Genomic DNA, 25,222 nt, shown 5'->3' on the forward strand with positions numbered 1-25,222 from the left:
GCTTATGTGTATAGTTAAGGAAAATCAAACGTATTATATAATGTATATTACTATATTATCAGTAAAGAGACAATCAAGGGATGGGTGCGCGCCAGGCACTTCAGGCTCTGAGACATAACACCGAGAGCGTCATCAAACCAGCTGATATAGGCTCTACAGTAGTTGTCATGAACAGAGAGGACGACATCCAGGAGGTCAATCGCCAATTGTCGAATGAGACGTTCTATCACAAAGTTGTTAAGGATTTAACGGCGGAGCATGCTCAAAAGGTCAATACCGCCATCAGAAGGATACAACTCAAAGGAGATATTGACAAGAATACAGCTGAATTCTTGCGCTACAATTCCTCACGAGCAGGGAATTTCTATCTTCTTCCAAAATCCACAAGGCTTGTAACTCCGGTCGACCCATCATCAATTCGATTGGCCACCCTAAAGAAAAAATCTTCAAGTTCATCGACTTCCACTTGAGACCTCATGTCGAGAGCTTAACATCTTACTTGAAAGACACCACGGACTATCTTAAAAAGACACCATGTAGTCATCTACCTGATTATAACTCCTGGTCACCATGGATGTGATTTTCCTCTACACCAACATCCCACATGAGGACGGAATCATAGCCTGCCGTTCGACATGGGAACACTCGGGGGAATAAGCATCCTTCAAAATGATAGCTTAGTGCAACTTCTTAAGCTAGTACTCACGCTGAACAACTTCACATTCAACGGAGAGCACTATCTTCAAGTTAGTGGTACGGCAATGGACACCAAAATGGAACCATCTTACGCGAATGTGTTTATGGGCCATCTCGAGTCAAGGCTACTTATAGCAGCCCCATCGAAACAACTCAGCTGGTTCATGTTCATTGACGACATCGTGTTGTGTACAAATAAAGACTGAAGAGAATTTCGATTTAAAGCAATTTAAAATTCCCTGGTAAATGATTTAAAGCAATTAGAAACTGTTGGTGTCACAGTTCTTGGTTTAGAAAGTCCTTTATTTGGTAGTTTAGCTTACAACAGTGTTGACAATTTAGGAAGTCACCAAATTGGAGGTTTGGTAGATTGTTTCAACTTCAATGTGAAAAAACATGTGGAGATTTTGCTTACCAGACACAGAGGAAACCCAATCAGAATTTGATAGAAATAAATTTGAGAGAAGGAATGTTAAAAATTACAGTTATCATGTTCACCAAATGGACATAAACTCTGGTAAGAGTAGTTCTGTGTGTGGTGTCAAAAGAGAGTCTCCTTTCAATATATTGCAATATTTCCACATATCACACATGGGCTTCCACCTGATTTCATGCATGCCATCCTGGAAGGCTGTGCAAGGTATGAAGTCCATCAGGTCTTACAATTCTTGAAAAAAGATGGTACAATAAAAAGTAGATATTTTGAGCTCTTTACAAACATGGAAATATGGTATGCATGATTTAACAAATAAGCCAACAGGTCCAACTAGTATATCATCTTTTACACAGAGCGCCTCGCAAATGTGGACCCTACTACGTTTGATGCCATTAATCATTGGCAAGTACATACGGAAGGAAAACAAAGCTTGGAAAGTACTTCTGTTGCTCAAAGATATACCAGAACTAACCACTTCGCCAATAAGTATCCTTACATGTATGCATATCTGAAGGTTTTGATCGTCATTAACTTTTCAAGCAGATGTTTCTGTCGGACTTTGTTACGGTTGACTGACTCTTGTAATTGACCATAGCTAACATACACATTGGTGAGTCTGTATATTGGACAACACACAAGACTTACATGCAGCAGCTAGTGTTAGTCAAAATTTGTAGCGTCAAATTGACGAGCGGCATGCAAAAATCATGCGTGAATTTTGTTTTCTGCGTCAATGCACTGGATTTAAGATATTGAAATAATTATAAGCTCATATTTGCAAATGAGTCACGAAAAGATAATACTAAATGTCGTTAGCCTACTGTAGCCTTACTGATGCTTGTGTTTAAAGACCATTTACATTCCGAGCAAATATGAATTATAACTATAAACGCATATGTGAATATATATACCCATTCTAAAAATATAGATAGTAGATAACGGAGGAAGGCTTTTGCTTAACCTACTGCGCTAACTGGGACATTATCAAATAGGGATATTTAAAAATAAGACGCTATTTCGTACACCTATCACAATATTTGCATGCTAATAAAAGTCCGCTGTCCAGCTGTTTAGACAACAAGTGTTACGTCCCTTTGATTGTACGATCAGTATCCGAGACTATATACAATGTGTTCAATTACTTTGGTTCGACAATAATGCCGTATATTGAAAACGGGCAAGTTATAAGTGTATAACGATACATGTATGTGAAGGATACGTCCAATAAAAGTATCACCGTTGATTTAATTGATCGATTATTGATTTTACACATATTTCAAACGCCCGATTCGTACACGTCTTACTGATCTATGACGTCATAATTGCATTACCATAACTACGTAAGCTACAGGATATTTCAATTGTCCACGCATTCTGGTAACATAAATAGTGTACACTGTGTGATGTGCACGGACCGAGTCCAAGTAACGGTAATCGGATGTCTATACAAGGACCGGGTAGGTCGCCTTTCACTTAATAAACATAATGCCACAACACAATACAAAAAAAAAAAAAAAAAAAAAATAGACCTTAACTCATTTGATTATTGCATTTGCTGAAAGTAGTCAGGACATGTTTCCAAACGAGGCCAAGTGTGACGTTCCTGGCTATTCTGGGTTGTCACATGACTCACAAAAGCTCCCTAATAACTCTGACCCCTCTCTGAATAATGTGATAATTATTAGGCCAAGACGGGAAAACTCGACTTTTTGCCTAAGCTCAACAACGCATGTAAAGTTGAGATCATCATTCTATTCAACATTAGGAGCACTTTTATGGTAACAAAAGTAATTTGATTTCTAACGATACATGTATAAATAAATTATCTCACCATGCCACTAGCGGGTCCAGGAGGGGAGGATGGGGTTTCAGGGGGTCAGGACCCCCCCCCCCCCCCCCCCCTTTTTCGGACGAGGACATTTTTTTTATAGACTTAAAAAAACGCCGATGCCTATTCCTTTTTATACATGTATTTTCATACTGGTTAGGAACTATAAACATGATTTTTGAGATGGTAATTTTGAACTGTAAACCACTCAAGATATTTATTTGAAGTTATTGTCTATTGTCACAACGTTACCAAGTGTCATTAGAATGTTTCCACCAGTAGACTTCAGTCGAGTTTTCCTTAATATTTCTAACAAGTTTCTAAATACCCGCTCTAGTGATGTTTTGTTTAAGATTGTGTATGATATTCTACTCGTTAATTACTTGATGCATAAATTTAAAGTTGATTCATCTAAAAAATGTACGTTTTGTGATGGTATTGAAGCCATTCCACACCTGTTTTATGAATGTTCTTTCATTCAACCTTTAGTATCTTTAGTGAACACTTGTATACACAATATCTCGGATCAAAAAGTCCCTACTGATTCGGAACTTTGGCGTTTCCGTGCTCCTGTTAGTCTTACTCTAAAAGTAAAGTCCCTTGTCTTGTATTTGGTGGCAGAATCCCTTATAACCTAGTATAGGTGTACTGCAGGTATTTTATGCTCTACCCTTGGAAAATATACTGGTATCTAAACTTCCCTTTTGTATTGTCTTGTGTAATCTTGCAATATTGTACTTCCTCAAAAAATATAACTGAAACAGTCGAGTGAAGTTAGGACATTTTATTATACCACGTGTGAATGGTTACCATAGAAACGTTACAGAACATATATACATAGTAGCTGACCAATACAGAACAGTTTTAATCGGCTGGTCATCAGCGTACAATGTTCCTCTGTACAAAGTACCAATTTTACAAAGTAAAACTGACCAAAATTACGAAAACAACATAAATATCACACGGTCAAGAAAAGTATCAGCTGCTCTCATTGATAAAAAATAAAGCACGGTTGCGACCATATTAGGGCGTTATCACACAAATCGATGAAGTCACCACGACCACCTCTGTTCCAACATCGACATTCTTCTCATCGTCAAATACTGCAAGGAATCTGCAAGAAAATGGTTTACAAATTGAAATAACAGATTGAACGTAATACTGACGTACATGTACAGTAGTTCTGCCCTCTTGAACAGACTAAGTTTGTCACGTGATATAGTTTTCATATTGTTGAAAGTTAATTTTAGATCGGTTTTTCAATTACTAATTGAAATTGAACGTACTTTTAAATCACCTATCTAGTACTGGGCACGTTATAATTTTGCGAGTAACATATTACTTAGTCGGGTGACGGGGTACGTAAGGGGACTCCCTATCGGACGAGGGACAAAGCAGTGTACTTGTTAGCGACAGGGTACATACCTAGTGAGGCAATGGGTACCAGTCATTGATTTGACGCTGGACTGCACAGCGGGAATAGAACCATATGGTCCTCCTCGAACTGATCGCAGTATTTCCTAGCCCAGTACAGCTCATCCCGGGGAAGTTCTTTTGTCAGGTCGACGGACAGCTCCAGTCCGAGGCTGAACAACTTCATAGCATTGGATCGCTCCTCGAAATCGGTCACATTCTTGATACGGGGTCTGAAGCGCTTCCATGATGTTCGCTTGGCCTGACATGGAGAAGTTCCGCAGAAACGGCAGAGGGAACGGCCTGTAGAAACAGATAATGTGTGTTATAACACATCTTTAAATGTACAAAGGTGACAACAAGTAATCTATCGTAAAGTATTACACGCCGAATGAATCTTACCGTTATTGTATTATGAACGAAAGGAACCACCGGGGAAAGTGGTGAGGAATATCAATATTACTTACGAGTTCTCCATGCTTGGAACATGGAAACCATGGCTGCCCATCTCCCCTTGGCGCGGTTTCCAATCGACGGTGCATACACATACGTGTAAGCCAACATCAGCGATACAATCCCACACAGAAGGGTACAGAATACCTCATTTCCGATTCCCTGAAACAAGTAAAGTTACAATAAACCTCGAGGATTTTACTAAGCTAGCCGATGTTCCTGGCATTAGGAATTCTTAAAACTTCGATAAGGAAATACGTCTTTAAGTTTAACACGAATCGCATATACGTAATTACAAGCCATATATTTTATTCAAGTTGCAATGCGCTTTAGCATCAATCTTTACCTTAACTGAATGCAATACTTACCCACATCAAGTCGACTTGCGTTGGGCATGTTTTCTCAATTTCTCTTGCGGTGAAATAATACAACAATCTTTTGGTATATCCTGGCTCGGGCTCCACGCTACACAAATAAAGTGACAAAGGTGAAATGTTGCGACACAACTAAGGGTGCCATAGATGTATCTAGGTACCGTGATGTACATGTATAATCAAGGTAGAAACAAAAATCACAGAAAATGTCCAAACTTACCACGTAAGGTCCCGATAAGCAGCAGGGCCTTGCTGCATGGCGTTCAGAATCACCACAAATATCAAGAAAATCTTGATATCCATTTGTGATAATCCAAAACTTAAGAAAAGAAGTAGAGGAGAGGAGTTGGGGAGAGACTAATCATCTCCGCCTTTGCCTATATTGCTAAGCAGCTAAGCAACAAGAACGTGACGTCACAACTGACCTTTCGTCATCACTATCATGACGTCATACAATTGTCTCCGTCGAGAGTCGAGACTAGCCTACGGACGCATGCATATTTTTGATGATTTCTTTGTTATCTTTAATTGGCTTTCTTTTTAATGTAAAAGGTCGCTTCATTACATGTTGATAGTGTAAAAGTAGAGAGTAAACGACCACCTAACTAGCTGAGGCTAGCCGGAATTTCCCTTTAGCCTAATGACTCCTAGACACTGAGAGGTCGCTAGTTCGAGCACCAGCGCCGGCAGGATACTAAATCAAAGTTTTTATTCGATATTTTACTTCAGTTACAGCATCCATCCATACGACATGTAACGATGGATATAATGGGTTTGATTTGCATATCAAACTAAATATGTTTACGACAGAAACCACGTTACTATCATCGTACACATTCAGTGGGCGTTTGCCTAGCGGTCCGCTGAAAATGATGACGTAATGCACAAAGTTAAAACGGCATTCGCCTTTAACAGGCACATTAAACAAACACCATAATGAAGTATTATACAAATTATAATGTCGGCGGCACAGGGGCTTGACATACGAATCTATCCTCTCCTACATGCATATATATCTTTTTATGAAGTCTGATTCAAATTATAATGACGGCGGCGCAGGGGCTGGGCACTGGAATCGATTTCTTCCAAGTATTTGATTACACTTTTTGAATGAAGTCTGATACCAATTATAATGTTGCCGGCACAGGGGCTTGGCACTAGAATAGATTCCTCCCATGTATTTGATTACACTTCTTTAACGAAGTATGATAAAAATTATAGTGTCTGCGCACAGGCGCTGGACACGCGAATCGGTCATCTGCCGTATGTATATATACATGTACTTGCTTTACGTCATCTGATACAAACTTTAATGTTGGCGGCACAGGGGCTTGACACACGAATCGATGCTCTCCTTCACATATTTACACTTGTTTTACGAAGTCTAAGATAAATTATATTGTCGACGGCACAGGGGCTTGGCACACGAATAGATGCTCTCCTTCATATTTATATACTTGTTTTACGAAGTCTAATATAAATTATATTGTCGACGGCACAGGGGCTTGGCACACGAATCGATGCTCTCCTTCACGCATATATAATACTTGTTTTATGAAGTCTGATGAAATTATAGAATCGGCGCACAGGGGATTGACACACGCACCTTTACACTCCCACATTTATATATACATGTTAAACGAAGTCTGATACCAATTAGAATGTCGGCGAACAGGCGATGGATACACGCATCGATTTTCCCCGCATATATATAATTGTTTTACGAAGTATATACAGATTATAATGTCGGCGGCACAGGGGCTTGGCACACGATTCAATCCTCCCCCTCATATATATTTACTTGTTTTACGAAGTCTGAAACAAATTATAATATCGGAGGCACAGGCGCTGGACACACGAATCGATCCTCTGCTACATGTATATATAATTGTTCTATTATGTCTAATACAAATTATAGTGTCGGCGCACAGGCGCTGGACACCCGCATCTTTACTCTTCCACAAGTATATTTACTTGATTCACGAAGTCCGATACCAATTTTAATGTCGGCGATACAGGGTATGAACACACGCATCCATTCCCTCCCTCATGTATATATATATTTGTTTTACGAATTACGATACAAAATATGATGTTGTCGGCGACACAGGGGCTGGACACATGCATCGATCCCCTCCCACATACATGTATATATGTATAATGAAATCTGATTCAAAATATCATGCCACGTAGCACAGGGGCTGGACTCACACACCGATTCTCTTAATTATGTATACATATATTATATGTGGGATAGAATCGATGCGTGTTTCCAGACCCTGTGCTGCCGACATAAGGCAATCTATCAGACATCATTAAGCAAATATATATGTGTGGTGGAGGATCGATTCGCGTGTCCAGCCCCTGTGCTGCCGACATCATAATTTGTATCAGACTTCAGGAAACAAGTATATATGTGTGGGGGAGGTCAATGCGCGTGTCCAGCCACTGTGTCGCCGACATCATAATTTGTATCAGACTTCCGGAAACAAGTATAGATGCGGGGGTGGGGGGTGGGGGATGATATATATACGCGTGTCCAGCCTCTGTGCCATCATGATTTTGATCTATTTTTATTAAACAAGTGTACATGTATGAAATAAGATACATGCTGGTGACCAGCCCCTGTGTTACCGACATCATAATTTGTATCAGGCTTCATTTGTACATGTATTGAAAGAGATCCATGCGCGTGTCCAACCCCTGTGCCACCGGCATTTTAGTTTGTAACAGACTCCATTAAACAAGAATTTACTTTTGGGGAGTGTTCCATGCGCCTGTCAACCCCCATGTGTCGCCGAAATCATAATTTATATCGGGCTTCATTACGCAAGTGCATATGTATGGAAAAAGATCCATGCGCCTGTCAGGCCCCTGTGTCGCCGACATCATGATGACATGTGTATCAAGCTTCATTAAACAAGTGTATATGTATGTGAGAAAATCCATACACGTGTCCAGCCCCTGTGTCGCCGACGTCATAATTTGTATCAATCTTCATTAAACAATAGTATTTGTGTGGGAGGAGATCGATGCATGTGTAAAGCGCATTTTTACCGACATAATATCGTGTACCCGATTTCATTTAACAAGTAAAAACATACATATACACATGCATGTATTATGTTAAACTTAAAATTTCTGTTTGTATCGGTAAAATATTTTAATAAAAAGAATCAACACGGGAAAATGAGGCCTAAAAACGTTAGCGAAATACTTGTATATGTATATATTTATATTTATGGGAAGGGATCAATGCGTGTATCCAGTCCCTGTGCCGCCGACATCATATATTGTATCGGATGCCTGATGTTTCTTAAGGGACTTAAATTGTTTCAAACTTGAAACAGCAACTCATTGGCTGAAAATGGCGTCATAAGGATATTCATACACCATATCAGACAAGTATATAGACTTGGAAGCGTCATTTCCGGTGAAGCAGCCACTCCTTCCGTTCAATACCGCGTGTTCAGGTCTCACACAACTAATTATTTCACTATATGTTATTACAAATGACTCCGTCCCCTCAATCGCTCATTTGAAGTTCAAATGTTGTGAAACTTATATCAAATTGAAGTTTGAAGATCTGCCTATCAGAGAAATGATGTTATTGGATAGGTTTAATAGCATATTTGAGCAGACCAGTACTTGGAAGACAGTGACCCTGACATTAACAGTGGACAGGGGAACCCCACCTGGGGAATTCCCGCCTGTTTACACCTGAATTACTACACCTTTCTATTTATACCAGGAGTGTGAATTTTTAATTATTAAAATCTCAAGACCCTACTCTTTGTTCTCGTATATAAAAAGTACCCATTGCATGTGTTAGTTACTCAGGAAATAGCTACAAACCCAAGAAACACATTTTCTTCGGGGACTTGGTTCAGGTGAAACACCAGCTGATTGGCTGAATTAGTTCCGTGAGACCTTCACACAGTAACTGATCCATCAATTTACCTGACGAGATTGTAGTACCCGTGTTATCAGTCGTCCCTGGGGTTCTGGGTAGATCCACATGTATGACATTGAAGGGTCCGGGTTATTACTAATACTCTCGTGCCCGGGGATACAGGGAGGACCCAAAGACATTCCATGAATGTTATAAGGCTGTAGGACGGGACGGAATCTCAGTAATTTTCGTTTGATGACCGAAGGGTAAAGTAGACATCAAAGCATCTGTCCTGGTGTTTCAGACGAGGTAATATCAATTAAAAACGACATAGACGTTTACGAAAATATAACTGAAACAGTCGAGTCAGGTTAGGACATTTTATTATACCACGTGTGAATGGTCACCATAGAAACGTTACAGAACATATATACATAGTAGCCGACCAATACAGAACAGTTTTGTTCCTCTCTGTAAAGTACCAATTTTACAGAGTAAAACTGACCAAAATTACGAAAACAACATAAACATCACACGGTCAAGAAAAGCATCAGCTGCTCTCATTGATCAGAAATAAAGCACGGTTGCGACCATTAGGGCGTTATCACACAAATCGATGACGTCACCACGACCACCTCTGTTCCATCATCGACATTCTTCTCATCGTCAAATACTGCAAGGAATCTGCAAGAAAATGGTTTACAAATTGAAATAACAGATTGAACGTAATACTGACGTACATGTACAGTAGTTCTGCCCTCTTGAACAGACTAAGTTTGTCACGTGATATAGTTTTCATATTGTTGAAAGTTAATTTTAGATCGGTTTTTCAATTACTAATTGAAATTGAACGTACTTTTAAATCACCTATCTAGTACTGGGCACGTTATAATTTTGCGAGTAACATATTACTTAGTCGGGTGACGGGGTACGTAAGGGGACTCCCTATCGGACGAGGGACAAAGCAGTGTACTTGTTAGCGACAGGGTACATACCTAGTGAGGCAATGGGTACCAGTCATTGATTTGACGCTGGACGCACAGCGGGAATAGAACCATATGGTCCTCCTCGAACTGATCGCAGTATTTCCTAGCCCAGTACAGCTCATCCCGGGGAAGTTCTTTTGTCAGGTCGACGGACAGCTCCAGTCCGAGGCTGAACAACTTCATAGCATTGGATCGCTCCTCGAAATCGGTCACATTCTTGATACGGGGTCTGAAGCGCTTCCATGATGTTCGCTTGGCCTGACATGGAGAAGTTCCGCAGAAACGGCAGAGGGAACGGCCTGTAGAAACAGATAATGTGTGTTATAACACATCTTTAAATGTACAAAGGTGACAACAAGTAATCTATCGTAAAGTATTACACGCCGAATGAATCTTACCGTTATTGTATTATGAACGAAAGGAACCACCGGGGAAAGTGGTGAGGAATATCAATATTACTTACGAGTTCTCCATGCTTGGAACATGGAAACCATGGCTGGCCATCTCCCCTTGGCGCGGTTTCCAATCGACGGTGCATACACATACGTGTAAGCCAACATCAGCGATACAATCCCACACAGAAGGGTACAGAATACCTCATTTCCGATTCTCTGAAACAAGTAAAGTTACAATAAACCTCGAGGATTCTACTAAGCTAGCCGATGTTCCTGGCATTAGGAATTCTTAAAACTTCGATAAGGAAATACGTCTTTAAGTTTAACACGAATCGCATATACGTAATTACAAGCCATATATTTTATTCAAGTTGCAATGCGCTTTAACATCAATCTTTACCTTAACTGAATGCAATACTTACCCACATCAAGTCGACTTGCGTTGGGCATGTTTTCTCAATTTCTCTTGCGGTGAAATAATACAACAATCTTTTGGTATATCCTGGCTCGGGCTCCACGCTACACAAATAAAGTGACAAATGTGAAATGTTGCGACACAACTAAGGGTGCCATAGATGTATCTAGGTACCGTGATGTACATGTATAATCAAGGTAGAAACAAAAATCACAGAAAATGTCCAAACTTACCACGTAAGGTCCCGATAAGCAGCAGGGCCTTGCTGCATGGCGTTCAGAATCACCACAAATATCAAGAAAATCTTGATATCCATTTGTGATAATCCAAAACTTAAGAAAAGAAGTAGAGGAGAGGAGTTGGGGAGAGACTAATCATCTCCGCCTTTGCCTATATTGCTAAGCAGCTAAGCAACAAGAACGTGACGTCACAACTGACCTTTCGTCATCACTATCATGACGTCATACAATTGTCTCCGTCGAGAGTCGAGACTAGCCTACGGACGCATGCATATTTTTGATGATTTCTTTGTTATCTTTAATTGGCTTTCTTTTTAATGTAAAAGGTCGCTTCATTACATGTTGATAGTGTAAAAGTAGAGAGTAAACGACCACCTAACTAGCTGAGGCTAGCCGGAATTTCCCTTTAGCCTAATGACTCCTAGACACTGAGAGGTCGCTAGTTCGAGCACCAGCGCCGGCAGGATACTAAATCAAAGTTTTTATTCGATATTTTACTTCAGTTACAGCATCCATCCATACGACATGTAACGATGGATATAATGGGTTTGATTTGCATATCAAACTAAATATGTTTACGACAGAAACCACGTTACTATCATCGTACACATTCAGTGGGCGTTTGCCTAGAGGTCCGCTGAAAATGATGACGTAATGCACAAAGTTAAAACGGCATTCGCCTTTAACAGGCACATTAAACAAACACCATAATGAAGTATTATACAAATTATAATGTCGGCGGTACAGGGGCTTGACATACGAATCTATCCTCTCCTACATGCATATATATCTTTTTATGAAGTCTGATTCAAATTATAATGACGGCGGCGCAGGGGCTGGGCACTGGAATCGATTTCTTCCAAGTATTTGATTACACTTTTTGAATGAAGTCTGATACCAATTATAATGTTGCCGGCACAGGGGCTTGGCACTAGAATAGATTCCTCCCATGTATTTGATTACACTTCTTTAACGAAGTATGATAAAAATTATAGTGTCTGCGCACAGGCGCTGGACACGCGAATCGGTCATCTGCCGTATGTATATATACATGTACTTGCTTTACGTCATCTGATACAAACTTTAATGTTGGCGGCACAGGGGCTTGACACACGAATCGATGCTCTCCTTCACATATTTACACTTGTTTTACGAAGTCTAAGATAAATTATATTGTCGACGGCACAGGGGCTTGGCACACGAATAGATGCTCTCCTTCATATTTATATACTTGTTTTACGAAGTCTAATATAAATTATATTGTCGACGGCACAGGGGCTTGGCACACGAATCGATGCTCTCCTTCACGCATATATAATACTTGTTTTATGAAGTCTGATGAAATTATAGAATCGGCGCACAGGGGATTGACACACGCACCTTTACACTCCCACATTTATATATACATGTTAAACGAAGTCTGATACCAATTAGAATGTCGGCGAACAGGCGATGGATACACGCATCGATTTTCCCCGCATATATATAATTGTTTTACGAAGTATATACAGATTATAATGTCGGCGGCACAGGGGCTTGGCACACGATTCAATCCTCCCCCTCATATATATTTACTTGTTTTACGAAGTCTGAAACAAATTATAATATCGGAGGCACAGGCGCTGGACACACGAATCGATCCTCTGCTACATGTATATATAATTGTTCTATTATGTCTAATACAAATTATAGTGTCGGCGCACAGGCGCTGGACACCCGCATCTTTACTCTTCCACAAGTATATTTACTTGATTCACGAAGTCCGATACCAATTTTAATGTCGGCGATACAGGGTATGAACACACGCATCCATTCCCTCCCTCATGTATATATATATTTGTTTTACGAATTACGATACAAAATATGATGTTGTCGGCGACACAGGGGCTGGACACATGCATCGATCCCCTCCCACATACATGTATATATGTATAATGAAATCTGATTCAAAATATCATGCCACGTAGCACAGGGGCTGGACTCACACACCGATTCTCTTAATTATGTATACATATATTATATGTGGGATAGAATCGATGCGTGTTTCCAGACCCTGTGCTGCCGACATAAGGCAATCTATCAGACATCATTAAGCAAATATATATGTGTGGTGGAGGATCGATTCGCGTGTCCAGCCCCTGTGCTGCCGACATCATAATTTGTATCAGACTTCAGGAAACAAGTATATATGTGTGGGGGAGGTCAATGCGCGTGTCCAGCCACTGTGTCGCCGACATCATAATTTGTATCAGACTTCCGGAAACAAGTATAGATGCGGGGGTGGGGGGTGGGGGATGATATATATACGCGTGTCCAGCCTCTGTGCCATCATGATTTTGATCTATTTTTATTAAACAAGTGTACATGTATGAAATAAGATACATGCTGGTGACCAGCCCCTGTGTTACCGACATCATAATTTGTATCAGGCTTCATTTGTACATGTATTGAAAGAGATCCATGCGCGTGTCCAACCCCTGTGCCACCGGCATTTTAGTTTGTAACAGACTCCATTAAACAAGAATTTACTTTTGGGGAGTGTTCCATGCGCCTGTCAACCCCCATGTGTCGCCGAAATCATAATTTATATCGGGCTTCATTACGCAAGTGCATATGTATGGAAAAAGATCCATGCGCCTGTCAGGCCCCTGTGTCGCCGACATCATGATGACATGTGTATCAAGCTTCATTAAACAAGTGTATATGTATGTGAGAAAATCCATACACGTGTCCAGCCCCTGTGTCGCCGACGTCATAATTTGTATCAATCTTCATTAAACAATAGTATTTGTGTGGGAGGAGATCGATGCATGTGTAAAGCGCATTTTTACCGACATAATATCGTGTACCCGATTTCATTTAACAAGTAAAAACATACATATACACATGCATGTATTATGTTAAACTTAAAATTTCTGTTTGTATCGGTAAAATATTTTAATAAAAAGAATCAACACGGGAAAATGAGGCCTAAAAACGTTAGCGAAATACTTGTATATGTATATATTTATATTTATGGGAAGGGATCAATGCGTGTATCCAGTCCCTGTGCCGCCGACATCATATATTGTATCGGATGCCTGATGTTTCTTAAGGGACTTAAATTGTTTCAAACTTGAAACAGCAACTCATTGGCTGAAAATGGCGTCATAAGGATATTCATACACCATATCAGACAAGTATATAGACTTGGAAGCGTCATTTCCGGTGAAGCAGCCACTCCTTCCGTTCAATACCGCGTGTTCAGGTCTCACACAACTAATTATTTCACTATATGTTATTACAAATGACTCCGTCCCCTCAATCGCTCATTTGAAGTTCAAATGTTGTGAAACTTATATCAAATTGAAGTTTGAAGATCTGCCTATCAGAGAAATGATGTTATTGGATAGGTTTAAAAGCATATACAGTGTAGGAGCACACCAGTTCTTGAAAGACAGTAACCCTGACATTAACAGTGGACAGGGGAACCCCACCTGGGGAATTCCCGCCTGTTTACACCTGAATTACTACACCTTTCTATTTATACCAGGAGTGTGTAATTTTTAATTATTAAAATCTCAAGACCCTACTCTTTATTCTCGGTATATAGAAAGTACCCATTGCATGTGTTATTTACTCAGGAAATAGCTACAAACCCAAGAAACACATTTTCTTCGGGGACTTGGTTCAGGTGAAACACCAGCTGATTGGCTGAATTAGTTCCGTGAGACCTTCACACAGTAACTGATCCATCAATTTACCTGACGAGATTGTAGTACCCGTGTTATCAGTCGTCCCTGGGGTTCTGGGTAGATCTACATGTATGACATTGAAGGGTCCGGGTTATTACTAATACTCTCGTGCCCGGGGATACAGGGAGGACCCAAAGACAGATCCTTGTATGTTATAAGGCTGTAGGACGGGACGGAATCTCAGTAATTTCCGTTTGATGACCGAAGGGTAAAGAAGACATCAAATCATCTGTCCTGGTGTTTCAGACGAGGTAATATCAATTAAAAACGACATAGACGTTTACGAAAATATAACTGAAACAGTCGAGTCAGGTTAGGACATTTTATTATACCACGTGTGAATGGTTACCATAGAAACGTTACAGCACATATATACATAGTAGCTGACCAATACAGAACAGTTTTGTTCCTCTCTGTAAAGTACCAATTTTACAAAGTAAAACTGACCAAAACTACGAAAACAACATAAATATCACACGGTCAAGAAAAGCATCAGCTGCTCTCATTGATCAGAAATAAAGCACGGTTGCGACCATTAGGGCGTTATCACACAAATCGATGACGTCACCACGACCACCTCTGTTCCATCATCGACATTCTTCTCATCGTCAAATACTGCAAGGAATCTGCAAGAAAATGGTTTACAAATTGAAATAACAGATTGAACGTAATACTGACGTACATGTACAGTAGTTCTGCCCTCTTGAACAGACTAAGTTTGTCACGTGATATAGTTTTCATATTGTTGAAAGTTAATTTTAGATCGGTTTTTCAATTACTAATTGAAATTGAACGTACTTTTAAATCACCTATCTAGTACTGGGCACGTTATAATTTTGCGAGTAACATATTACTTAGTCGGGTGACGGGGTACGTAAGGGGACTCCCTATCGGACGAGGGACAAAGCAGTGTACTTGTTAGCGACAGGGTACATACCTAGTGAGGCAATGGGTACCAGTCATTGATTTGACGCTGGACGCACAGCGGGAATAGAACCATATGGTCCTCCTCGAACTGATCGCAGTATTTCCTAGCCCAGTACAGCTCATCCCGGGGAAGTTCTTTTGTCAGGTCGACGGACAGCTCCAGTCCGAGGCTGAACAACTTCATAGCATTGGATCGCTCCTCGAAATCGGTCACATTCTTGATACGGGGTCTGAAGCGCTTCCATGATGTTCGCTTGGCCTGACATGGAGAAGTTCCGCAGAAACGGCAGAGGGAACGGCCTGTAGAAACAGATAATGTGTGTTATAACACATCTTTAAATGTACAAAGGTGACAACAAGTAATCTATCGTAAAGTATTACACGCCGAATGAATCTTACCGTTATTGTATTATGAACGAAAGGAACCACCTGGGAAGTGGTGAGGAATATCAATATTACTTACGAGTTCTCCATGCTTGGAACATGGAAACCATGGCTGCCCATCTCCCCTTGGCGCGGTTTCCAATCGACGGTGCATACACATACGTGTAAGCCAACATCAGCGATACAATCCCACACAGAAGGGTACAGAATACCTCATTTCCGATTCTCTGAAACAAGTAAAGTTACAATAAACCTCGAGGATTCTACTAAGCTAGCCGATGTTCCTGGCATTAGGAATTCTTAAAACTTCGATAAGGAAATACGTCTTTAAGTTTCACACGAATCGCATATACGTAATTATAATCCATATATCTTATTCACGTTGCAATGCGCTTTAACATCAATCTTTACCTTAACTGAATGCAATACTTACCCACATCAAGTCGACTTGCGTTGGGCATGTTTTCTCAATTTCTCTTGCGGTGAAATAATACAACAATCTTTTGGTATATCCTGGCTCGGGCTCCACGCTACACAAATAAAGTGACAAAGGTGAAATGTTGCGACACAACTAAGGGTGCCATAGATGTATCTAGGTACCGTGATGTACATGTATAATCAAGGTAGAAACAAAAATCACAGAAAATGTCCAAACTTACCACGTAAGGTCCCGATAAGCAGCAGGGCCTTGCTGCATGGCGTTCAGAATCACCACAAATATCAAGAAAATCTTGATATCCATTTGTGATAATCCAAAACTTAAGAAAAGAAGTAGAGGAGAGGAGTTGGGGAGAGACTAATCATCTCCGCCTTTGCCTATATTGCTAAGCAGCTAAGCAACAAGAACGTGACGTCACAACTGACCTTTCGTCATCACTATCATGACGTCATACAATTGTCTCCGTCGAGAGTCGAGACTAGCCTACGGACGCGTGCATATTTTTGATGATTTCTTTGTTATCTTTAATTGGCTTTCTTTTTAATGTAAAAGGTCGCCGCTTCATTACATGTTGATAGTGTAAAAGTAGAGAGTAAACGACCACCTAACTAGCTGAGGCTAGCCGGAATTTCCCTTTAGCCTAATGACTCCTAGACACTGAGAGGTCGCTAGTTCGAGCACCAGCGCCGGCAGGATACTAAATCAAAGTTTTTATTCGATATTTTACTTCAGTTACAGCATCCATGGATACGGCATGTAACGATGGATATAATGGGTTTGATTTGCATATCAAACTAATTATGTTTACGACAGAAACCACGTTACTATCGTCGTACACATTCAGTGGGCGTTTGCCTAGAGGTCCGCTGAAAATGATGACGTAATGCACAAAGTTAAAACGGCATTCGCCTTTAACAGGCACATTAAACAAACACCATAATGAAGTATTATACAAATTATAATGTCGGCGGCACAGGGGCTTGACACACGAATCTATCCTCTCCTACATGCATATATATCTTTTTATGAAGTCTGATTCAAATTATAATGACGGCGGCGCAGGGGCTGGGCACTGGAATCGATTTCTTCCAAGTATTTGATTACACTTTTTGAATGAAGTCTGATACCAATTATAGTGTCGGCGCACAGGCGCCGGACACACGAATCGATCGTTTCGTACATGTATCTATACTTGTTTAATGAAGTCCGATTCAAATCATTATAATGTTGCCGGCACAGGGGCTTGGCACTAGAATAGATTCCTCCCATGTATTTGATTACACTTCTTTAACGAAGTATGATAACAATTATAGTGTCTGCGCACAGGCGCTGGACACGCGAATCGGTCATCTGCCGTATGTATATATACTTGCTTTACGTCATCTGATACAAACTTTAATGTTGGCGGCACAGGGGCTTGACACACGAATCGATGCTCTCCTTCACATATTTACACTTGTTTTACGAAGTCTAAGATAAATTATATTGTCGACGGCACAGGGGCTTGGCACACGAATAGATGCTCTCCTTCATATTTATATACTTGTTTTACGAAGTCTAATATAAATTATATTGTCGACGGCACAGGGGCTTGGCACACGAATCGATGCTCTCCTTCACGCATATATAATACTTGTTTTACGAAGCCTTATGAAATTATAGACTCGGCGCACAGGGGCTTGACACACGCACCTTTACACTCCCACATTTATATATACATGTTAAACGAAGTCTGATACCAATTAGAATGTCGGCGAACAGGCGATGGATACACGCATCGATTTTCCCCGCATATATATAATTGTTTTACGAAGTATATACAGATTATAATGTCGGCGGCCCAGGGGCTTGGCACACGATTCAATCCTCCCCCGCATATATATTTACTTGTTTTACGAAGTCTGAAACAAATTATAATATCGGAGGCACAGGCGCTGGACACACGAATCGATCCTCTGCTACATGTATATATAATTGTTCTATTATGTCCAATACAAATTATAGTGTCGGCGCACAGGCGCTGGACACCCGCATCTTTACTCTTCCACAAGTATATTTACTTGATTCACGAAGTCCGATACCAATTTTAATGTCGGCGATACAGGGTATGAACACACGCATCCATTCCCTCCCTCATGTATATATATATTTGTTTTACGAATTACGATACAAAATATGATGTTGTCGGCGACACAGGGGCTGGACACATGCATCGATCCCCTCCCACATACATGTATATATGTATAATGAAATCTGATTCAAAATATCATGCCACGTGGCACAGGGGCTGGACTCACACACCGATTCTCTTAATTATGTATACATATAGTATATGTGGGATAGAATCGATGCGTGTTCCCAGACCCTGTGCTGCCGACATAAGGCAATCTATCAGACATCATTAAGCAAATATATATGTGTGGTGGAGGATCGATTCGCGTGTCCAGCCCCTGTGCTGCCGACATCATAATTTGTATCAGACTTCAGGAAACAAGTATATATGTGTGGGGGAGATCAATGCACGTGTCAAGCCCCTGTGTCGCCGACATCATAATTTGTATCAGACTTCAGGAAACAAGTATATATGTGTGGGGGAGGTCAATGCGCGTGTCCAGCCCCTGTGTCGCCGACATCATAATTTGTATCAGACTTCAGGAAACAAGTATATATGTGTGGGGGAGGTCAATGCGCGTGTCCAGCCACTGTGTCGCCGACATCATAGTCTGTATCAGACTTCAGGAAACAAGTATAGATGCGGGGGTGGGGGTAGGGGATGATATATATACGCGTGTCCAGCCCCTGTGCCATCATGATTTTGATCTATTTTTATTAAACAAGTGTACATGTATGAAATAAGATACATGCTGGTGACCAGCCCCTGTGTTGCCGACATCATAATTTGTATCAGGCTTCATTTGTACATGTATTGAAGGAGATCCATGCGCGTGTCCAACCCCTGTGCCACCGGCATTTCAGTTTGTAACAGACTCCATTAAACAAGAATTTACTTTTGGGGAGTGTTCCATGCGCCTGTCAAGCCCCTGTGTCGCCGAAATCATAATTCATATCGGGCTTCATTACGCAAGTGCATATGTATGGAAAAAGATCCATGCGCCTGTCAGGCCCCTGTGTCGCCGACATCATGATGACATGTGTATCAAGCTTCATTAAACAAGTGTATATGTATGTGAGAAAAACCATACACGTGTCCAGCCCCTGTGTCGCCGACGTCATAATTTGTATCAATCTTCATTAAACAATAGTATTTGTGTGGGAGGAGATCGATGCATGTGTAAAGCGCCTTTTTACCGACATAATATCGTGTACCCGATTTCATTTAACAAGTAAAAACATACATATACACATGCATGTATTATGTTAAACTTAAAATTTCTGTTTGTATCGGTAAAATATTTTAATAAAAAGAATCAACACGGGAAAATGAGGCCTAAAAACGTTAGCGAAATACTTGTATATGTATATATTTATATTTATGGGAAGGGATCAATGCGTGTATCCAGTCCCTGTGCCGCCGACATCATTTATTGTATCGGATGCCTGATGTTTCTTAAGGGACTTAAATTGTTTCAAACTTGAAACAGCAACTCATTGGCTGAAAATGGCGTCATAAGGATATTCATACACCATATCAGACAAGTATACAGACTTGGAAACGTCATTTCCGGTGAAGCAGCCACTCCTTCCGTTCAATACCGCGTGTTTCAGGTCTCACACAACTAATTAGTTCACTATATGTTATTACCAATGACTCCGTCCCCTCAATCGCTCATTTGAAGTTCAAATGTTGTGAAACTTGTATCAAATTGAAGTTTGAAGATTTGCCTATAAGAGAAATGATGTTATTGGATAGGTTTAATTGCATATATGAGCACACCAGTACTTGTAAGACAGTGACCCTGATATTAACAGTGGACAGGGGAACCCCCAACTGGGGAATTCCCGCCTGTTTACACCTGAAATACTACACCTTTCTATTTATACCAGGAGTGTGTATTTTTAATTATTAAAATCTCAAGACCCTACTCTTTATTCTGGTATATAGAAAGTAACCATTGCATGTGTTATTTACTCAGGAAATAGCTACAAACCCAAGAAACACATTTTCTTCGGGGACTTGGTTCAGGTGAAACACCAGCTGATTGGCTGAATTAGTTCCGTGAGACCTTCACACAGTAACTGATCCATCAATTTACCTGACGAGATTGTAGTACCCGTGTTATCAGTCGTCCCTGGGGTTCTGGGTAGATCTACATGTATGACATTGCAGGGTCCGGGTTATTATTAATACTCTCGTGCCCGGGGATACAGGGAGGACCCAAAGACAGATCCTTGTATGTTATAAGGCTGTAAGGACGGGACGGAATCTCAGTAATTTCCGTTTGATGACCGAGTGATAATGTAGACATCAAATCATCTGTCCTGGTGTTTCAGACGAGGTAATATCAATTAAAAACGTCATAGACGTTTACGAAAATACAACTGAAACAGTCGAGTCAGGTTAGGACATTTTATTATACCACGTGTGAATGGTTACCATAGAAACGTTACAGCACATATATACATAGTAGCCGACCAATACAGAACAGTTTTGTTCCTCTCTGTAAAGTACCAATTTTACAAAGTAAAACTGACCAAAATTACCAAAACAACATAAATATCACACGGTCAAGAAAAGCATCAGCTGCTCTCATTGATCAGAAATAAAGCACGGTTGCGACCATTAGGGCGTTATCACACAAATCGATGACGTCACCACGACCACCTCTGTTCCATCATCGACATTCTTATCATCGTCAAATACTGCAAGGAATCTGCAAGAAAATGGTTTACAAATTGAAATAACAGATTGAACGTAATACTGACGTACATGTACAGTAGTTCTGCCCTCTTGAACAGACTAAGTTTGTCACGTGATATAGTTTTCATATTGTTGAAAGTTAATTTTAGATCGGTTTTTCAATTACTAATTGAAATTGAACGTACTTTTAAATCACCTATCTAGTACTGGGCACGTTATGATTTTGCGAGTAACATATTACTTAGTCGGGTGACGGGGTACGTAAGGGGACTCCCTATCGGACGAGGGACAAAGCAGTGTATTTGTTAGCGACAGGGTACATACCTAGTGAGGCAATGGGTACCAGTCATTGATTTGACGCTGGACGCACAGCGGGAATAGAACCATATGGTCCTCCTCGAACTGATCGCAGTATTTCCTAGCCCAGTATAGCTCATCACGGGGAAGTTCTTTTGTCAGGTCGACGGACAGCTCCAGTCCGAGGCTGAACAACTTCATAGCATTGGATCGCTCCTCGAAATCGGTCACATTCTTGATACGGGGTCTGAAGCGCTTCCATGATGTTCGCTTGGCCTGACATGGAGAAGCTCCGCAGAAACGGCAGAGGGAACGGCCTGTAGAAACAGATAATGTGTGTTATAACACATCTTTAAATGTACAAAGGTGACAACAAGTAACCTATCGTAAAGTATTACACGCCGAATGAATCTTACCGTTATTGTATTATGAACGAAAATAACCGGGTAAAGCGGTGAGGAATATCAATATTACTTACGAGTTCTCCATGCTTGGAACATGAAAACCATGGCTGACCATCTCCCCTTGGCGCGGTTTCCAATCGACGGTGCATACACATACGTGTAAGCCAACATCAGCGATACAATCCCACACAGAAGGGTACAGAATACCTCATTTCCGATTCTCTGAAACAAGTAAAGTTACAATAAACCTCGAGGATTCTACTAAGCTAGCCGATGTTCCTGGCATTAGGAATTCTTAAAACTTCGATAAGGAAATACGTCTTTAAGTTTAACACGAATCGTATATACGTAATTACAAGCCATATATTTTATTCAAGTTGCAATGCGCTTTAGCATCAATCTTTACCTTAACTGAATGCAATACTTACCCACATCAAGTCGACTTGCGTTGGGCATGTTTTCTCAATTTCTCTTGCGGTGAAATAATACAACAATCTTTTGGTATATCCTGGCTCGGGCTCCACGCTACACAAATAAAGTGACAAAGGTGAAATGTTATGACACAACTAAGGGTGTCATAGATGTATCTAGGTACCGTGATGTACATGTATAATCAAGGTAGAAACAAAAATCACAGAAAATGTCCAAACTTACCACGTAAGGTCCCGATAAGCAGCAGGGCCTTGCTGCATGGCGTTCAGAATCACCACAAATATCAAGAAAATCTTGATATCCATTTGTGATAATCCAAAACTTAAGATAAGAAGTAAATACTTGGGGAGAGACTAATCATCTCCGCCTTTGCCTATATTGCTAAGCAGCTAAGCAACAAGAACGTGACGTCACAACTGACCTTTCGTCATCACTATCATGACGTCATACTATTGTCTCCGTCCAGAGTGGAGAAGAACGTCTACGCTAGCGTACGGATGCATATTTTTGATGATTTCTTTGTTATCTTTAATCGGCTTTATTTTTAACTTAAATGGTCCCTATGCTAAGTTCATTAAATATTGATTGTGTAAAAGTAGAGAGTAAAAGGCCAATCTGATTAAAATACAGATCATCACCCTATACTATCGTGTTGATGTGTGTTGATATTGTTCCTGATATTTGCCTCTCTTTGCAGATATATACCTATATGTATATGTTGTAAAAACTGGCATTTTTATGGTTAACAAAAAAAGAAAAAAAAAACCCACACAATTTCATTCGAATTTCGCATATTGTACTTTAGAATATATTTGTGTGCGTCTGTATGTCTGCGTGCCACCTATCAAACATTTCATGTCAAAATTTTGTCAAAAATATATATGCTTTTTGTAAAATATCTACACTGAATAGTGATAAAACAAGTCCTCCAATCGGGAACCGATTGCAAGTCCTCGTCACCCCACACCTTTGAACACTTCGAGCCAAAATAGATAATCCATATTATACGGGGTAAGTGCGGAACTTGGAATGTATTTTTTTTTTACTTTCTTTTTACTTTCACTCTATATACAAAAATCTCGCAAGAGAACATCAATAGACAAATGAAATGTACAGATTTAAAACTTTTCATGCAAACAGAAGTCCGTATCGTAATAGAATACTGAACTACATGTATGTGTAATGTCCGGTACGAGTTGTTGTTGAGAAAAAGTGTCAAAAACAAAGCCAGCATTTAATATTAAGAAATAGATATTACCTAGAGAATAGAGAAATATATTTTAACCTGAAATGATTAACTTTTGAAATATAAAATGCATGCATGTTTGTTCCGTAAGAGAACACAGGGGCTTTACACGATTTTCCGAATGATGATCCATATATATATGTATTATAGTGACATTTGGAAAATCGTGCCAAGCCCCTGTGTCAGAGAATACACGTCTCCACGTGTCGTCATCACAGTAAGGTAATGATTGGCGTGACGAGTCGTGCACACGCACGATTTTTTATTTTTCACGTGTAATCACAGTCATAGTTGGGAAAGATGATATATATCTTCGGGTTGTTAAACCTTCATAGATTATCTCCCCTCAACATAAATGCCTTACACTATGCACGGTACAAGAACTTTTAAGAAATATCCGTTTTGTCAGAAAACAGCTCTGGATGCAAATGTTGTCTGTTTTAACATAACTTCAACAGGAACCACATAAAAGCGATTACTGTGTTAAAAAGTGAAATAATAAATACAGGATTGCATGGATAATGAATCCATCATGACGGTCTTGGAAGGATGCATGAGGAGAATCCTGGCGGTGATTCTTCTTCAATTCAAGGAGATATTTCTGCATCTACTGATTGCTATTCAATATTGAGACCTGAATGATTTGATTCAAAGTTAAACAGCTAATTTTATTCAACTTAAAGCCTCACAGCTCATACGTATGTACATAGAAACATCTATTTCAACAAAATATACAAAATGTATGTTAGAAGACGGACAAAACTATTGACGTGACTGGTGATAGGAATATAGAAATATTAATTCAACAGCATATATACAATTTATAAGAGTAGTCATTTGATGAACCAAACAAAAGGTTTGTAAGAATAGTGAGGGGAAGGGCCTAACAATAGTTATAACTGGAGATAAACAAATATAAATATGAAATTGATTTATACAAAAGGTTGGAATCTCGGCTGTGCTAACCAGCTTGATGCAAATACTTTTCAAGCTTACATATAGCTCTATTTTCTTACGTACAGATAGCAGTTGGATAAGTTTGATTGAAAAATGTCGATCCAGTAATATTTTTAAATGTGCCTTTTACGAATGTCAATATATAGTGGACAAATAAAAACAAAATGGATCTCGCCTTCTACTTGGCTTTGGTTACAATAACGTCATAACCTACTCGCCCTTGTGATATTACGATACCGGTCTTCTTCTACATGCGATGAAAGTCGTAATTTCGAAATAAGTTTGCGATACACATCAGGAATAGACTTTGATAGGTAAAATAGCAATGTAAAGCTGTCGACAATGAATTTATATCAATAAAATTTGGAAGACCTTTCGATAAATTAATATACTATCCATCCACATTTATCTGTTGTCAACTCTGCAGTCCATTAACATTTTACTTTTGAATGATAT

The 25,222-nt window shown here is 39.9% G+C and overlaps 4 protein-coding genes across 4 annotated transcripts; all 4 read right to left on the reverse strand.

The window, feature by feature from the left end:
- Positions 1-3,983: 3,983 nt before the first annotated feature.
- On the reverse strand, positions 3,984-4,983 carry LOC117336551. The gene is made up of 3 exons (XM_033897163.1): positions 4,841-4,983; positions 4,433-4,676; positions 3,984-4,074 (listed from the first exon to the last, which is right to left on the reverse strand). Exons 1-3 carry the CDS (start codon positions 4,935-4,937, stop codon positions 3,984-3,986), a joined length of 432 nt encoding a protein of 143 aa, XP_033753054.1. The 5' UTR covers positions 4,938-4,983.
- Positions 4,984-9,567: 4,584 nt separating this feature from the next.
- LOC117335406 lies at positions 9,568-11,288 on the reverse strand. Its single transcript, XM_033895373.1, has 5 exons — positions 11,122-11,288; positions 10,896-10,992; positions 10,542-10,689; positions 10,088-10,377; positions 9,568-9,776 (listed from the first exon to the last, which is right to left on the reverse strand). The coding sequence occupies exons 1-4, from the start codon at positions 11,202-11,204 to the stop codon at positions 10,088-10,090; spliced, it is 618 nt and encodes a 205-aa protein (XP_033751264.1). The 5' UTR covers positions 11,205-11,288; the 3' UTR covers positions 9,568-9,776.
- A 3,883-nt stretch (positions 11,289-15,171) lies between these two features.
- On the reverse strand, positions 15,172-17,013 carry LOC117335407. The gene is made up of 5 exons (XM_033895374.1): positions 16,832-17,013; positions 16,606-16,702; positions 16,252-16,399; positions 15,799-16,088; positions 15,172-15,487 (listed from the first exon to the last, which is right to left on the reverse strand). Exons 1-4 carry the CDS (start codon positions 16,912-16,914, stop codon positions 15,799-15,801), a joined length of 618 nt encoding a protein of 205 aa, XP_033751265.1. The 5' UTR covers positions 16,915-17,013; the 3' UTR covers positions 15,172-15,487.
- Positions 17,014-21,106: 4,093 nt separating this feature from the next.
- Positions 21,107-22,940, reverse strand: LOC117335408. The gene is made up of 5 exons (XM_033895376.1): positions 22,786-22,940; positions 22,560-22,656; positions 22,206-22,353; positions 21,755-22,044; positions 21,107-21,443 (listed from the first exon to the last, which is right to left on the reverse strand). The coding sequence occupies exons 1-4, from the start codon at positions 22,866-22,868 to the stop codon at positions 21,755-21,757; spliced, it is 618 nt and encodes a 205-aa protein (XP_033751267.1). The 5' UTR covers positions 22,869-22,940; the 3' UTR covers positions 21,107-21,443.
- Positions 22,941-25,222: the final 2,282 nt, after the last annotated feature.

This window comes from Pecten maximus, chromosome 10 (genome assembly GCF_902652985.1).
Source record: "Pecten maximus chromosome 10, xPecMax1.1, whole genome shotgun sequence".
Lineage (NCBI taxonomy): Eukaryota > Metazoa > Mollusca > Bivalvia > Pectinida > Pectinidae > Pecten > Pecten maximus.